This window comes from Planococcus citri, chromosome 2 (assembly GCF_950023065.1).
Source record: "Planococcus citri chromosome 2, ihPlaCitr1.1, whole genome shotgun sequence".
In the NCBI taxonomy this organism is placed as follows: domain Eukaryota; kingdom Metazoa; phylum Arthropoda; class Insecta; order Hemiptera; family Pseudococcidae; genus Planococcus; species Planococcus citri.
Genome location: NC_088678.1, coordinates 36018321 through 36036821, shown reverse-complemented (window position 1 = coordinate 36036821; position 18501 = coordinate 36018321). Strand labels below are relative to the sequence as shown.

Below are 18501 nucleotides of genomic sequence, written 5' to 3'. Positions count from 1 at the left end.
GAGGTCGCCATGCAGGCGCAAATATGAACTTATTTTTGGGTCCCACCCCACAATATCCCTCTGTGCCCAAAAAAGGGGCCAAATTTTGAAAAATCATGAAAAGTCGAGTGAAATATATCGAATGGTGTGTTTTCAGGATTTCATTTTGAAATTTTTTATCAATTTATGAGTATTTTCAGCAAAAAAAGAAACATTATAAATGATTAATTTCATTTAAATTTCCCATGAAAATATAATTCGAGTGGCACGTAAGAACCTAGACAAAATTTAAAAATAGAAATTAGTTGGATGATTATACATTTTATAAAAGTCCTAGTTCCATTTTATTTTCTATTGAAAAATAATCAAAACCTGCAGGTAGGTGAGTGAGCGTTTTAAAGAGAAATCTTGAGATGTAAAATGTTTTCTTAGCAAAATAAGCGTTCAAACTTTTTGAACAGCGATCCCAATAATACCTTGGCAATGCGAGTAGCTCTACTTACATCTCTCCTCCTCCCGCCGAAAGTTAGTCTAATCAGTATTTTTGAGATGAATTTTCAGAATTTTTTCTAAAATTATGGTGTGAATCTTTAAAGAAAAAGATCACACCATGTTTTTTCGTTAACTTCTTTGGGGCTGAGAACCATTGTGCTTCATTGTGAGGTTGGACCCGAAAAATAAGTTCATATTCGTACTCAGCGACCTCGAAAACATACCATTCGATATATCACTCGACTTTTCACGATTTTTCAAAATGTTAACCCCCTTTTTGGGGCACAGAGGGGCTTTGAGGAGTTGGACCCAGAAAATAAGTTGGTATTCGTATTCAGCGACCTCGAAAACATACCATTCGATATATTGCATGTCCAGATTCGTTTTTCAAATATATGATTCAGTTGTGTGTTACTTGAAAAACCAAGCATCCCCCACCAACCCCTTGGGAGAGATGAAGACCAATCAATGGTGGTGTGACTAATAGTTGGGTAAGTAGACTTTGTAAAAAAAATTTGAGCGAAAACGAATGATATTAAGTGGTAACTTTGATCGATTTATTGGACTGACTTTTTTTCAAACATCTACTCTTTCCACCCCTTTTTTCAGACACTCCTCTTGAGGTATCGGTATCGAGCGTAGTAACAAATTGTCGAGAATTTGAAGGGGAACATTTTTAGTCATGGTAGTTTTTCTCGTAAACCTAATATTTTCGGAGTAAATCGCAAAAAACGTAAATCGGAACCGGTTTTAGCCCCCTAAAAAAGTTAGCTCCAGGGTTAGGAGGTTCGGGTTTTTTTTGGTAGTTCAGGGGGTTCATCTGAACACATTCCCGAAGAAAAAATTTATGTGCCAATTTTTTCCTTTTCGCCCTCACTTTTTTACGTTATTTTCCTGCTCTATACGTACAATGCTCAAAAATTTACCAAAACCCGAAAAATGAACTTCAGCTTCTGACATTTTTCTTCGTTCGGTTTGAAAATTGCACGTCTACTGGTTGAGATAAGTACCTTTCTACCTTTTTTACGAATATTTTTCGAATTCTGTAAAATAAGTTGCATTCAACCAAATCCGGCGACTTTCTTCATCCTACTATAATAGTAAAGTACGTCACTGAAATACTTATTGTTTTTCAACATGAGAACAAGGTGTCATCACTCAAAACCAAATGTCGATTTTTCGATTTTTTGATGAATTTTTGAAAATGGCGGATCGCTTACTCGTGCATCAATTTTGTTTTAAGAAAAAAGTAAACGAAGAGAAATTCGAGTTTACCAAACGAATTCATCGCAATCTTTTTTTGAGATCAGAAGAGGGGGTGGTCCTTGCTGACTTCCGTATACAAGCCAATTTTCAGTACAATATTAACATAACAGGTACCTACCTACCTACCTACCTACCTACCTACCAATATACTATTACAATATTTTCCAAAATTTATCAACAGTCAAAAAATCAATTTCAGTACCCAACTAAAAATTCGATTACGAAAGTGTGGATGACTTGTCCTCTAATAAGGGAGGAATCACAACTCGCCCAAAATTTTTTAATCTGACAAAGCTAAAAAGGATGATATGCAAAAATATATCAACCAAAACTTCAGCTGCTGAAGTGCATTTATCGGTTTTTGGTGAATTTTTGAAAATCAAAGAGCATAGCCAAATAAAATTGGCAATTTGGCTTCATTTTCGGTTTTCGAAATTAACTAGCGGAAGTTGCTCCTTATGCTCAAAAACCCTCGTGATGAAGTTTTTAGATCGTCAAATAACTTCCCAACCCCTTCAAAGAGGGTGAAATTTCAATTTCAGCTATAAATTTCCTACTTTGGCAGTTTTCACCCGATTTTTTTCAAACTTACAAGAATGTTAAACACTACCGAGGGCTATTCGTGGGAAATTTTTGAAACTTTTTCAAGCATATCTTCTGGGGAAAACTCGCATTTTCAGCATTTAAACGGCCTTTTTTTGTCACTTCTTTCAGAGGTGCGAAAATGAAAAAAATATATATCATGTTGTTCATTTGGATGCCCAACATATATTTTTTTCAGCATTTTTTATATCGATGCAAAACTTTTAAAGATGTGAAACCTTAGTTTTTTACGATTTTTCCAACTTAAATCAGCCAATTTTGACCAACATTTTTTTTCTCCCAATAAATCATGAAAGATGCCCAACTTTACCATCAATCCGAATTTGGATCAAATTTGTCAATCGTATTTTCCATGTTCAATAATTTTTTCTAAAGAAATTGAATTGTATGATTTTGGGAACCCCTAATCTCCCTTCAGGGTCACTCAAATGGCCAAAATTCATGTCTGAACTAATATCAACTCGAAATACATCATACGAGTATATTGCAATTTCATAGAAATTAAAAATCTTCGACTTAAAAAAAATATTTCCATCAAGTCAGGATTTTCAATTTGGAAAATTTGCATTCATCACAGGTAAAAATAAATTGAAGATTTTTAATTTCTCTGAAATTGAGATCTGATATAAAAGTATCTTACCTATCAAATCCAATGCCAGCCGATGCTGTTGAGTAGGCGAATTGAGGAAATCCACTCTGCATTTATACTGTCCTCTGTCCTTTCCTGTAATATTGAATAATTTCAAGGTGCCTCCGGTATCATGAGATAACCTAAATAAACACCTCCTTTCTAGATCGCTGACAGCCATATGAATACCTCTGGACACATCGACTCCCCTAGCGTCGTAACTATCGTTCCAAAAGAGAAACAAACAGAAAGAAAAATACAGTTAGCAATATTTCACTTACACAACATCGCTCGTACAGTATAGTAAGGTACTAGGTACACATACGTAGAATTTAAGGAGAAAATGGATAGAAAAACTTGCTCGAGATAGACTCGCAGGATACTTAACGGCCTATCTGCGTTAAAGTGCACATCTCTTAGTCTTTTTCATTAGTCTCCAGCGCAGCGTTTAATCAGTCGTCTGGAGACATGTTTTATACATAGGGCATAGGGGCGCTTACTAGGCGGTTTTTCCCTCCGACATGTGCGAGGTTTTCGTAGATATAGGTGTGTAGTAAGGTACGTGGAATATTTATTGTTTGGAATTTCTCGATTGTAAACCAGGTTTTTATCGAAGTAGATTATATATTTAACGAGTGTGTGTGCTTGGTAAGCTGGGAAGGGAGGTTTTTGCGAATGATCGCGAAATACACAAGGTGTTTCGCAGCATTTCCGTTCACTTCACGCAGTCAGTACGTTGCCAAGACGATATTTAAAACCGACGCTGGGCCGGAAAAGGAAGAAGAATTTTGCGTAATTAATATTTTTGACGGAGTTGCGGTCGAAGGGAGACCGGATGAAGGTATCATAATGGTCCAATTAAGTCTGCTAAGTCGTATCTCTCGACGACGCAGCTTTTATCCCATAAGTAAACGCAGATAACAGAGAGAGAGACTTTGGAACGATGCCAAAAAATAGTCAATCTAGGAGAATTTTTTTCTCACTCTGCTCAGTGTCGAGTCCCTCGATTCCTTTTGGTTTTCGTCGGTGGCGCTATAAAAACCTTACTGTACGTGTGGTACGGTACGTAATGCTATATACAAAGGGGATACTTTGCTAACATACTATAAACTGAGCGTTAAACAGCTGTTTTATGTTGCCGAATAATATGGGAAAATTTTTAAAGCGAAATTTTTTTTTTTCACTTTTAACTAAAGAGCGTCGTATACGAGGATAATAAAATAGAGAAGATTTTCTCGGTTTCGGTTGTTTTGCGCCTTTATACCTTCCCCTCCCATCGATGCTTTTCTTTCTCTATGTTCGCTTCAGTCTATTTAGCGTCTTTTTTGAAACAGCTAATACGCAGTTACAATAAAACTCGAGCTGGGTAGGAATGGGTAGGGTAAGACACGACTAGAGAGTGCGTTTATGGTGAATTTTCGCCGTTTCGACGAGTACCCGATTGTACGTTGCTAATGAAGGCGCGCGCTCCGGTGTATCATTAAAATAGGCCATTAAATTCCGAACCATTTGATTAATTATACGAAAAGTTTAGCTGCAAAATAAACACTAAACAAAGATATCGAATGGCCTTTGATTATTGAGGCCTCTTCGACGCGCGTTCACTTCTGTACCTCGCCAGTCATCACCCCCCCCCCCCCGGGTTCGTCGACGTCGTTGTCCTAATTCAATCAACAAGCGACGCTGAATAAACGAATGTACACCGCCGCGTTATACATACCAGTGGTGCAAATATATGCTTGGCTCTAATTCGTACCTTGCTTTAGATTCTTTTCAGTATACCTATCACTTATACGTACCTGCTCTGGAAAGGTTGAATCTACCTGAAGGAGGAGAAATTAGGTGAAATGGTATTTGGGACGATGGTGAGCGAATTTCGTTTTGTGGATAAATATTTGCGCTTTGGTAAATTTATTTTGTGCTGTTTTGAGTTCAATTTTTTTCAATAATCACTCTTAAGGTTTCAGTTTGGCTTTTCATCATTTTTATAAATCAACAAAAAATTGACCAGGTGTCGAGTATTTTGAAAGAAGTATAGAGAAAAATAAATAAATATTGATTAAAAATTATTAGTTTCTGATTTTTTTGATAAATTTTTGAAATTAATATTTCAGCAAAATCTAGCCAAACACTTCAAGAATGATTTTTTCGACCAGTTGATCTTACTTAGTTTCCAACTAGTGAAGTTAGTATTCTAATAGTATAAAAATCGGATTGAGCATAGAAAAATCGAAACAGCATCGAAGAATGCACCATTAGAACATAAATTTCAGGTACTCAATTTCATTTTTTGATTTTTTTTGGCAAATGTTTAAGAATTGAGTGAGAGTTTGGCCTTTTTTCATGAAAAAATTGAGGTAGAAAGCAGCAGTTTGGTTTGTACCCTAATTTTCTTTCTCTCGAATCCATCGATAATGGTTTTGTACAGTTCTGGGATCTCTGGCGGATGTCTTGAGTTTTCTATTTTTAGAAAAATTCCTATGAAAAGAGTCAAAATGAAGTTCAGCGTTTATAAATTGCTATTTTCTGTAGATACGAGTATCTACTTGTGATCTTTTGATCGTCGAAAAAAATGAAATTTTTGAAGTAGGAATTCTCTCAATTCCCATAATACTACAATTTTATTGATTTATGAAGCCAAATAAAGAATGCAGTAGAAAGCAAAAGGTCATAAGTTGATAGAAATTTTCTGTAAAATTTCATCTCTTCTCTACAAAATTGGAATGAAAGAAGGCCAGATATCATTGAGGCTTTCGATTTTTTCAGAAAAAATATCAATTTCAACATTTTAAAATTGAAGAAAAATAGAAATTTAAATTTTTTTTGCCAATTAAGACAATTTTAATTTTTTTGAATTTTAAAAAAAAAATTCCTTTATGGATAGAATAAACATTTTGTGCAGCGAGCAAAAACGCAAAAATTTTGAAAATTGTTGAAATTCAAGTTCAAAATTTGAAGTGAAGAATGAGATTTGAATGAGAAAAAATTTTCAAAATAAATTTTGAATTTCGACGTAGTAAGTAGGTATATGGAAAATGATGTAATTTTTCATATGTACTCGTAGGTAAGTAGATACTTGGTAAGTACTTACTTTATTCAAAATTTCAAAAATTCCAAAATGAAATGTTTTTAAAATCGAAAATCTCCGCAACGTTAAACCCTGTTTTATTCCCAATTTTTAGTGATCTGAAACTTTTCTTTGTGAGCTGTCACAAAGTTGTCAAAAAAGGGAATGAAATACTAGTACGTATTTTCAAGAGTAGTATTGAATTTTTTCTTTACGAATCCTATAAAATAATCGAGGAGGAAATAATCAAATTATCTAGTTTTCAAGTGACAAAATTTTATACCCAATTTTTTTCAACTCGACCCTTTGCCTTCATCCACATAGGTGCGGGTTTTGAAGAATCGTTAATTTCCGAAGTGAGCGCGAGGAATTCATTCGATTGTTTTATCAGGTATCTCAAAATTCAATTTTTCTTAATCCGAATTCTCACATGAAAATTTTTGAAATTTATCATTTGAATTTCTTCCAATTATTGATGATGGGTTAGCATAAAAAAAAAGTCTGATTTACCTACCTATACTTACTCTAGTCTTGGCTTTCAAAAATCATCCGTTATTTTCTGAGCTACCTTCTACAAGGCTTCTAGCCAGGTTTCTGTGAAGTCTGTTTTTGCTTCGCTCAGGCTTGTTTGCTTTTTTTTCCATGATTGAAATTGAAGCATTTTTTACGTCTTGAAATTCAATTTTTCAAAACCTTTTGCTCGATCGCAACGATGGCAGAGTTGTTTCTCTTTTCCAAAATTAAAAGATTTCATGTTTCAAGCCCACAAAAATTTAAAAAGAGAAATTAAAATTCTATAAGTAGTACAACATGAATACGAGTACCTACATACATATACCTTTCAATTGCCACAACTGTCATTTTATCTCTTATTTTACTGTAAAAAGGTCGCCATTTTATTCAATTTTTTCTAATATGTAGCAATCAGAAAATTCTCAATCGGTATTTTCCAGCTTATGGAAAATTTCTACGAAATGGGTCGAAATAAAATTATGATCCAATGCTAGATGAACTCGAATTTTCATTTATTGTTTCTTTTGTTTCATCGAATCCATGTTTTCATTTTTTTTTTCGATGACTGAAAAATTCAAGAATCTGCCAGAGCCTTTGATAACATTATTCAGAAGGACTACCAGTCGATTTTTGAGGTCCAAATTCCTACTTTCTTTCTACGCGTGTTGAAATTTTTGCGAATGAGATCTTTTGAATTTTTCTCAGATTTCAAAACTGAAAAATCTAAACAGTCCGAAAAAGACTCCAAAACAGCTCAAAACCTCCGCCAATCGATTTGAGACGTCAAAAATAGGGTAGGTATAAACCAAATTTTAGCATTCCAGCTCCATTTCATGAAATTTTTATTTTTTTATAAAAATAGCATTTAGCCTTTGAATCTTCATACCTTAAATTCGCCGAAAATTGAAAATTTTTTATTGTAATTTTCAAAATTCTTCGTCAGCAGAGGACGTGAAAATTAATTTTAAAAATAAAGCTGCAGATCTGGGGGTTCACCCATGTTTGAGATACCCAAGCAAAAAATCTGTCATTTTCGTAAATTACAATTGAACACTATGCTGAAGTTAAGTCCTTGGACTACATTAGGTGAAAATGATCATTGATCATAGAATTTTTTTTTCTAAAATACTTGCGGTTTTGGCATTCTTAATCATTTTTTTTCCACGTCTGAGTGAATCAGTTATGATGATACATTTCATTATTCATATTTCTTTATAAATCTGGGGTATATTCCGGATTGTTTTGTTTATAATGTTTACTCGAATTTTCTTGTTTTTTCACAGTTTTTGTTTGTTGCCCCCCCCCCACTCAAAAAAATATGACGTGATTGACAGTTCACTTCTTCAGACCAGACATTTTCAGAATACCAAAGAAACGTCAACTAGCACGATTACATTTCCATAACTCTCTCCTTCTTGACTTAAGTTTCTTCACCACCATCATCGCCATCTAAAAACCTTTTAATTTTCATTCGAATTAAAACAAACCTTTCGGGCTTGATTTTCTTCGTTAAAAAACTAATTACTTACACTCTTTTAAAACCATTCACACGCCGACTACGCGAGGCGCCAGCTTTAATCCCCGCTACGTTTGGCCGCATATTCGAATGTACCGATTAGTAGAATACAATAGAACCACAGGGGGTGAAAACTGTATCCGAATGTCCGAAGCGAAATGACCGCCAATGTCCCAAAAGGTGTATCCGAATGTCCGAAGTAAAAAAAACCTTGTATGACTAGGGATTCCCAAACATATCTGGGTTTTGAGGAATATGGAACCCAATTGAAAGTACAACTACATACCTTGCATGTAGCATAAAAATACCTAGATAAGCGTAAGGTCGATGAAGATGTGCTCATGAAACCCCAAAATAGATTTATGAGAGGCCCCACTCCAAATCCTGGAATTATGATCGACTGTATAGCCTAAGCCTTATTGCATTTTTACTTCAGGAAAATCAGGCTAAAAACCATTGAGAAGGCACAAAAATTTACTTTTTTACAGCTGAAAAGTCTAAACCCTTAAAAGGCATATCAAGGACCCCCTCAAAATGCACATGCAAATTTTCCAGCCTTCAAAGTCGATTTGTGAGGTTTCTCTTCTTCGAAATTGCTCTAAAAAGTTGATTTTAATTTTTTTGACCTTTATCGCCTGCTTTTGTTTCTCCCTCTCAAGAATTTGGACATACCTCAATTTTTTAGCGAAAGTAATCTCCACTCATATTTTTCAAATCCAACGTAAAATCACACAAAATATGAAATTCCTCTGGCTAAAGCTGAAATGTTCTTATAGTCCAAGAAGAGGGGGAGGGATGAAAAAAAAATTGTTTAAAACGTATGTGCCTATAATCTGATTGAGAACTGAAGAAAATTCTAAAATATCTTTCTTGATCTTACAATTACAAGTAGATCATTTCATGACTATTAGGTATGCCTTTTCTCTGATATCTAACATTTGCCTATAGGCTAGTACGATTCATTTTAGTAATCTCCAAATTTTCAAAACGTAAACCTAAATTTTAATGATATCTTTCTACAATTTAGCATAATTATTAATTAATGCGAAATATTTGCAAAGAAAATTTTTTTGAACTAGGTACATTATATTCAACAGATGTACCTAGACCTACTTTAGAAACCCCTGTAAGCGCAAAAATCCAAACGGACATTCAGATACACTTTTTGGGACATTCGCGGTCATATTGCAACGGACATTCAGATACAGTTTTTACCCCCCATGGTTCTACTGATAACCACTAATCGGTACATTCGAATATGCACCGCTACGTTTCGCGAATCATAGAAAAATAAAAATCGTCGCGTATCTTAAAATCTCTTAGCGTTTCGGAATTCGCGACTAATTGCAAAATTATCATAATCCTTAGGCCAAAGTACTCTCAAAGTTAAGCATCCATAAAGGAAATCACCCTTTGTTTACCCTCACTTTAATAGCCATCTATAGTCGAGCTATATACCATCTCGTAGTATACTTTGGGAGAAAGTACTTATAGAGCCGGAGGATATGGGGGTAAAAATGAAATGCGACAAGGGTACAGTACAAATAATAGGCAAGAAGGGAGTGGAAAAAATCCGAAACTTATTCGAAATACCTACACACTTTGCAGTACACATAGTAACGATGAATGATGAAAATATAGCGACGGCTAGGGCCAGGAGGCCATGGATGGCGGACTGTAGTACGAGTATAAGTAAACGCGGAACAAATTTCTATACATAGTATACAGAAAATGGTGCGCTTTACGCGAGATGAGGGTGGAAAAAAAAAGAGAAAAGATTTAGTGAAAGCTTCAGTTTCCTTCTCTCTGGCATGCTCTATATAAAAGTGTAGAGGGTAAAAAGTTGTAAATATCTGCTCTTAAGTGTGATGTAGTATTGTTATGTTAAATGTAACGCTAAACAGTCATATTTTATACATAATTTAGTTTTCTTTCTACAATGTTCACTTCACCAGTACTACGTCGACGACGCCGCGCCGCGCTGCCACCAGTGGATGGCGGTATGCAGCCCCCCGACCACGATCACGACCACTACACGCGGTACATCTACATTTACACCACAGTACACAGCTTCCATTTCATCCCAATACAACATCCAAAGCTGGAGCGTACAGTACACTAACGTCAAGTTCTTATATTTGAATGAATTTTCGCCTTGTCTGCTGCGCTATAATTATAGACTTTCTGCTTATCTCTAGACACACTCGACTGATTTTATTGTCGGTATTTTGTCGTAGTCGACGACGACGTCGTCGCCGCGTACTTAATATTATCGCTTAAGTATATACGTATATTTGTAGCGCTGGTTGCGTCCTCGACTCCTCGTCCTCGTCGTCGTAGTTGTCGCGCTAACCAGCCTCAGCCCCCTACATCATTTGCCTGCCGCGATGCCATGCCGGCTGCTGTGTGCCGCACCCCGGTATCTGGCACTACGGGACCGCGCAGGCCTTCTTAAATAATGGTTTAACGGCTAACTTGTTAACTACAATGGCAAGCCATTTAGTAATTATTTCGCCAACTTAGTATATGTATCGTTTCAGCGGTTTTTCCTTGCCATTACGTCTGCTTTTGCTTGTAGATATAAGTACGTTTTTTTCTACTTGAATACTGTTCTGTAGATACCTACCTATGTTCTGAATTTTAAACGAATTTTCCCGTTTTGGAATGCTGCGAAGTTGAATTTTCTAGTGATCTTGGTGAGAAGACGCCTCCTTTGAGAATCGATGGATTCTTGATGGAGCAATCAGTATTACGACAACACGTCAATACGATTGTATAACCGTTACATTTGTGTATTGATTGATGGATCCTTGATATTGCAACTGTTCCTACGTTGGTGTGAATAGGGTTGCTGACTGGGTGATTTGAAGGAATATGATTTCTTGATATTGGATCAATACACGTATGTAGATGTTTTCATCGCGAATTTTATTTCTCGAAGGAATAATTTTGTAACTTCTTGGGAAGGGTTTGTAAAAACCTTTCAAAAGGCATGTCAATATCAGAACCTATCTTTAAAGAATCTCTTCCCCGAAAACGACAAAGTTTTTGAAAGTTTTCCACGAGGAAATTCTTTTGAAATTTAAAAATTTAGAAACTTGATGACTTCCATAAAATTGAAGTAGAAAATAGCTCTTTGGCGATTTTACTTTCTGATGACTAAAAATTTTGGCTGGGGCTGAATAAAAATATGGTTTCAAACTGCCATTTGCCGATTTTCTTTTCAAAAATGTGTGTGATCGTTCAAGTGCAGGGTCTTTAAAAAGCACTAATCGCGAGAATATGTGTCTAAAATCAATTTTGACAAATATGACATTTTTTGAAAAACTAGAATTTCTAAAATACCACTGAAGGGTCCAAAACGGCTTGATACTATCTCCAGCCGACTCAACCTGTCGAAATTGAGGTACAGAGATAAGTTTAGTCTTCTAACTTCATTTGAAAAAATTTTGTAGGAAGTAAGTACAACTTCAAAAATTAGCTAGAGGCTCTAGAAATGTTCAAAAGTTTCAAAACCATCTTCAATCGGTTTGGCGACTCGAAAATGGGATTCATTCCGAATTTCAGTTTTCTATGTTAATTTAGCAAAATTTTGATTTGTTGCAATTTTTAGTCCAAATTTGGTTTTTAAAAATTAATTGAAAAATGTACTTTGGTTCCTAATTTTGGCTAAAGATATATTTTTGCACATTCTTTCAATATAGCTTTGTTCGATTGAAAAATTCTGTGTCGAGATACTCTTACATTCCCTTGTTGCATAAAAAATTATTTTGTAGCCAAAACCTCCATTTTTGAATTAAAAACAAATTCTTCTGATTTCTGGATCAAAACCTTCCTTTTGAGTGAAAATCCACCATTTTTGGATGAATATAGCTTATTTTGCATCAACAGGATTATTCAGAGTCAAAGATCTTCATCTTAAAACTTTCAGTATTAGATCAAAGATTTAAAAAATGTTGGATCAAAAACCTCATTCCTGGATTAAGGCCTCCATTTTTGAATCAACCTCTCATTTTTACATAAGATGGGTCAAAACTTCATTTTGGTGGAAAAACCCCATTTTTGGATCAAAATTCCCATTTTGAAATGATAAAAATCCATTTTCTGGTGTGAACGTCCGTTTTCAGGTCAAATATTTTATTTTGTGATGGAAGTTCATTTTTGGACAAAACCCTGGAATGGTTCTCTTTTTGAGCAAAAAACTACCCATTTTTAGAGAGATCGTCTATTTTGTTCTGATTGTAAGTTCCATTTTTGCGAAAAACTATTTTTTTAATTGACAATGAAAATATTTTTATTTGACAAACAACGATTTTTTTTCTTTTTAAAAAAACGTCCACAAGAAGTGTCCAAATCTCAAATTCAACTTTGATAAAAACTGATTTTTGAAACAAAAATGGAGGTAAACTTTCCTCTCAAAGGAAAGTTTCAAATCATGGATATGTTTTTTACTCTGACTTTATGTCAAAAAATCACAGGAATTTTTTTTTCAAGTTTTTAAAAGTCCAATAGACATAATGAAGTTTTTAGAGTGATGTGACATAAAAATGTCAGAATTTGGTTATTATTTTCAAAGTTTTGAAAATCTAACATGATACATGAATATGAAGAATTTGTCGCCATTTTTTACAAGTTCTTTAAAGTCGTACAAAATGTTATAAAATCATTTGAAATGATGAATTTTTTTCAAGTTTTTAAAAGTCAAGCATAAAATGAAGAATTCAAAAGTTTTTTTCCTCTAAAATAATTTTAGAGAAAAAAAAATTATTGATCAAAAAATTTTCAAAAGTTTTCAAGTCTGACAATGCTTGACATAATGTCGTAAAGTCGACTAATTTTTCTCCCAAGTTTTCAAAAGTTGACGTCAAGGGTGGGGGAATCAGCGTGACGTGACATGGATCATAATTACGCAAATTTTGGACAAATCCGTTATGTTTTTGGTTTTTGAAGAATTTCGAAAATTTCAACTTTTATTCATGATTCATTCAAAGCAAAAATTCAAATTTTTGTAAAATTGGTGAAATTTTGCAGTTGCCATATATCTTTTTAAATGCCTACCAAAAACATTTTCAAATATATGAAAATTAGGTACCTACCTAATCAGATCCACTGAAAGTTTAGTTTCTATGCCCTTTCGATTTTTGAGATGGCCCTTTCAAAAAATGTAACCCTTGTGGCACTCAAATGAGCAAAATTGAATAAGAAAAATTTAGGTCAAGTACATACACACAAATATGTTTTCAAAACCTATAATCAATTCAACCCACCCGATAAGTATTTTTTCGGATCACCAACTGCATATCGAAATTTTTCAAAGATGGGTAAAATAGGAGACAGTTTTAAATAAAATTAACGAATTACCTAATAAACCGTAGGAACAGTGAAAAAAGACTACGACAGACTCATTATGGCCTTACACCAGCACTATTGAAAAAACTGGTACAAATAATAAACGTATTCTCGTTTCAATTCCACCAATGCTTACTTCGAAGAGACCTATAATATTTTAAATAATGCACAAAAAACTACCCGTGAAAAAAAATAGAAGTAGCGACGAAAGAATAAAAACTAAAATAAACACAATCGTCAAATTAAATTGACCATAATCGGATAATGTGGGTGGGTGTCGATGCGATGTACCCAACGACGAAGAATAAAATATTAAAATGATTAAAACTCGACGAGAACGAGAACGCGATCATCAAGCTTCAAGCGAGATAAAGCAAAAAAAAAATACCCAGACCCACCTTCATAGGTACGTGGGTGAGAAAGATAGAAAAAAAAGAGCAAAATCCGAGTCTATTTTACATTTCATCGGATCCTCTTCCAACAAAAAGATCGGTTTCAATAGCGAGTTAAACGGTGCAAAGTATAATGCTGGTTTTAAATGTTTTAGTATACACTCTCGAAGAACGAGGATGAAGAACAATAAAAGAAACACTGAGAAAAAGAGAGAAGCTCGAAAGAGAGAAAAAATGCCGCGCGTTAGGAGAAAAAAAGAAGAAGAAAAGAAAAGGTTGTCAGAAGTATGAATTTCCTCTTCCTTAAAAATCTTAAGCCTTTGTAAAAGTGGATACGGCAGAGCACGAGAAAAGGTGTGCGGAGAACGGAAAAAAAGGTCGTTACGGAATCCGGCTCTCGTTCGTTTGAAAAGTTGTTTCCCTTGTATAGACTTTTGCAAACATTAATAAAAACGAAAAACGTGAAAAAATGTTAATGTATTAAAACATCGTTTATTTGTTAAACTAAAATTCAAACTGTAAAGTTAATAAAATTAAATTAAATATTTATATTTTTCTTATTTTTCTCTCTTTCTGCAAGCTCTATATACCGGAGTGCCGATGCTTTCGAACGTGGCACTATACAGCGAAATACGAGTACAACGCCTAGGTAAAGCGTAGAATTTTAAATAAAGCGGAAAAGGTACTCGTATACGTAGATTTCGAAAGAAAGGCGCCATCGTAACCATAACATTTCCAGCATCAGTTGCTGCAGCCCCTTATTAGTAACCGGCGTATACTATTCTTAAAAATAAGTTATACGTATCGTATTTGGCCTTAAGCCAATTGCCAAAATGTACAACGACACCGGCCTTATTAACAATGTGACAATATCGAAAGATGTTATCAAAAAAAAAAAGAAGGGGAGAAATTTTCCTCTTAATTTTAACATTACTATATCTTACTTATTCGTAAAAAATAAATGAGCAGGGTTACTTTGATTATTCAGAAAACTCGTATAGCTGGCGTCTTTTGGAGGATTTTACTCGAGTTAAGTAGGCACTTGAATTATGATACGAGTATTTTACATAATATTTTATTTTGTTTTTCTGGCCAATTTTGAATCTTAAATTTAATTAAAAGTAGAGGGCTCAAGGTTAATAAAATCACAAGAAGTCATTACGGAGGCTGATCTGAATTGTAAAAATATTTATATGGACGGGCTTTCGTAATCAACCTTGAAATGTCTCCTGAATACTCGTATGAGAAAATGTGTTCAGCTGAGCTAAGCAAAGCTTTCTTTGATTGGGAGGAAAGGGGAAGGATTAGCTTGAATTTTCTAAATCTTGAAATGCGAGGAAAATTTTGAAATTTTTTATACTTTGTGAGATGAAGAATAATCAGATACTAATTGAATGCAGTGTACAAAGGCCAGAGGGACCATTTTCGGTATGAATGAAAAAAGTCCCAAACCTCAAAATATGCAATTCAGCAGTCACAACTTTACGTGAAGAATCTTCCATCTAGATCATAATTATTATTCTCTCCACTTTTGCTTGTTTCGAAATCCAGTTCCAACGTGAGTGATAAAAAGTGCATTTTTTCGAAATTTTGCCAATTTTACAACCCCTCCACCTCCTCTCATTATAACGACGACTTTCAACTTGTTCACCACTTTGTGCAATTTTTGGATTTTTTTAATGAAAAAATATAGGTACGCAGTTATGTAGGATCTTCGATTCTCAATCAGGGCAGCTAAAATTTCGTACTGCCCTTCATAATTTGGTTTAAAAAAAAAAACAAAATCAGTAATCTAAGTGGCCGAGGCCGAGATATAGTGCTCTTACGAGTATATTTGGAGGAGACAATATGGTAAACATCACTTTTCCATTTTTTCTCTCTTTTGTGAGTTGGTAAGGAATAACGAATAACTAAGAGAATAATTTAAAATAAAAGATATGACGTCATTTGAAATGAAAAAATTTTGAATGTTTATTTTTTGAGTCAATGATTCTTTAAGTAAAAAATATCGTAGGTAGGTGAAAAAATTGAATTTTAAAAGTGATCGAATTGAGTAAAATAAGACACTCACATAGAATTTTGGGGCAAAAATTTGATTTATTTCAGCATAATTTGCCCATAAAAATCCCGCCAGCGTTCAGAAAATGTAAAAAGAATCAACACTTTTGAAGAAAACTCTTGTTTAAACTTTTTTTATTTTTTTGATAATCTATCCGGAGGAGGGGGTGAAGGGGTGAGTGGTGAAAAAAGTGTACGAGTGTTTTGACCAAATTCCGTAGAGATCTTCACTTTTAGTTGAAAGTCACTCATAAACATTTTTAGCTCAGGAGATAACCCTGTGTAGGGAAAATATGGATCCTCAAAGGGATAGGTAGTGTTTTTAAAAAAAATCTTGTTTTTTCGCTCTAGTCTTTGCTCAGCCTGTTTTAGGCGAAATAATCCAGATCCAGAAGATACAGATAGGATTTGAGATTCTGCGTTGACCTAGGTCATTTCTATCAAAATCCAACACTGCATTTAGGGTTCTTCTACTGACACGAGTGCACTCTTATCAAAAATTTGCAAATCGCTCATTTTAGTGTGAATTTGTGTTTTGAAAACATTATTTTTCTTTTTAAATATGTATTTTGCATTATTTTATGTCATAACATTTAATAATACGTATCATATCGAAAACTGAAGAAATGTTTTGGGAAACAGTGGTTTCAATTTTTTGGTCATTATTTACAATTTCAGAAAATCTCCTGCCCAAAGAAATATAAAAATAAGTTTTCGGCACAATTTTTCTCAATTTTTTATAATTGGCAATAATGACCAAATCATTCTAAACTTGACCAAATATTTCGGAAAACAGTGGTGCCAATCTCAAAAATCCAAAAAATTGTCAAGTTTTTGGCATACTTACTTACTAGTAGGGTTAAATTGAACTTAATTTTTTTCGAAAAATGGCAACACTTCATCCCAGTTGAAGACTGTGGGCGTCTGCGGCACGTTGGCTAAACATGGACGGATTTCATTGAATTTCATCATCACAAGTTTAAACTTACAATGAGTTTTTCCAGTTCCAGCTATAACTGTTTTCACGTAATCAAAGTTCAAAGTTGTGATGACGAGATTCATCGAAATATGTCCCTGTTCTGCCAACGTCTAAAGCTCTTTAATACAAGTATGGAAATAGATTATGCTCTCAAGAAAGTCATAGCATTTTACGTATGTTATATGTACTGCGCATGGCAGGTTGGTGTCGTCACGCGTTGGAGCAACCAATGGGGTGCAACGTTGTACGTGAACAGCTGATTTGATGCGTGCTCGCGCATTGCGCAGTACGTAAAACTTACGTAAAATCCTATGACTTTCTTAAGAGTATAATCTATTTCCATACTTGTATTAAAGAGCTTTACCAACGTCGAAAGCGTATAGTGTTACCATTTTTGAAAAAAATAAAGTTCTTTTCAACTCTATTTTTCTTGACCTTTTTGTATATGTATTTTTTGAAGGAGGATGAGGACTGGAAAAATTAAGATTTACCTACCTTGAAATTCGCTGGAAAAAAATCTCTGGAGACATCAGAATAAGGCTGATGCCTTCAGACATAAAATTTTGAATTTTTGAGCTGAGTCAGCTTTGGTGTTGACTAGACGAAAATGAAAATTTCATTATTCCTCATAGAAAAAAAAATTGGGTCTTTTTTATACTTTTTGCACTTGAACATATTACGCAATCAACTTTTGCAAATTACAGCAGTTAAAGCATCTAGCAGGCAAAAATTCAAATGCAAAAACTCTCTTGCAATCAGCAATTAGCTGCACTGTGTGTGTGAAGGTTATGGTGTGTTATCTTGATTCGTTTTGCGTTCTTGACACCTTGCAGGGTGCCGGCTCGCCTAGCTAGTGACCATGTGGTTGCTATATATTTTTATGATGCACAAATATGCAACTGCATTGAGATGCGTATTTGAGGGGTTATCTTGGCAACCATGGGTGACAGGCGGAAGTTCTCATGCATAGTGAGTACATTGTACCAGCAAAGAGTTTGGCTGAGCCAAATACTATCAACTAACAATACTAGCAACTTCATTTAAAATACATTGAGCGTTTTTGTCGCAGCAAAAGCGCAATCTGAATGGCGTGGACAAAAACTAACTCTTATCAAAAATGCTCTGATTGGTTGATTCATAACTGGTTTGAATCTCGCATGTCTGTGAGATTCAAATCAGCAAATCAGATGCTTAAGTGTAAAATTTTGTTACTTTCCAGACTGCTAGGAGGATAAAACACCATTTTTTTTTTATGAAGTGGCCAGTATTGTTAGTTGATAGTATTTGGCTGAGCATAGAGCTCTCAGTTGTTATAAGTTTGTGCTGTGGTGAAGTGCCTGTGCTTGTTGCTGCTATTTTCCCTGGTCACCTAAGATATACCTGCTCCACTGACGCTATATTGACAATTATGATTACAAATATGATACCAAAACATTACATGCATATGTAAGTTATCTTACTGAGTACACTGATACATGAATACTTGAAGGGCTAATTGTGAAAGTCGCCTTAGTCATTTTTTAAGATATTATTTTAATTAGAACAGTGATTTTGATTTAGAACAGTGTTAGTTTTTATTACACGCATTGTACATATGTCTTGTTAGTGAGTCATGACCCTGTAAGGGACTCAAAGGAGTACCACTATGCAGTATGTGTG

At 34.5% G+C, this 18501-nt stretch overlaps 2 protein-coding genes across 3 annotated transcripts in view; both read right to left on the bottom strand.

The window, feature by feature from the left end:
- The window catches only part of LOC135835591 (uncharacterized), a 309298-nt gene that overhangs the window by 126874 nt on the left and 163923 nt on the right, over positions 1–18501 (bottom strand). The window lies entirely within an intron of this gene.
- LOC135835590 (hemicentin-1-like) overlaps positions 1–18501 on the bottom strand; it is a 168874-nt gene that overhangs the window by 85642 nt on the left and 64731 nt on the right. For both annotated transcript variants that reach the window (XM_065349924.1, XM_065349925.1), the window contains exon 3: positions 2981–3189. In XM_065349924.1, the coding sequence (XP_065205996.1) occupies positions 2981–3189 (209 nt within the window). The remainder of the gene's footprint in view (positions 1–2980; positions 3190–18501) is intronic.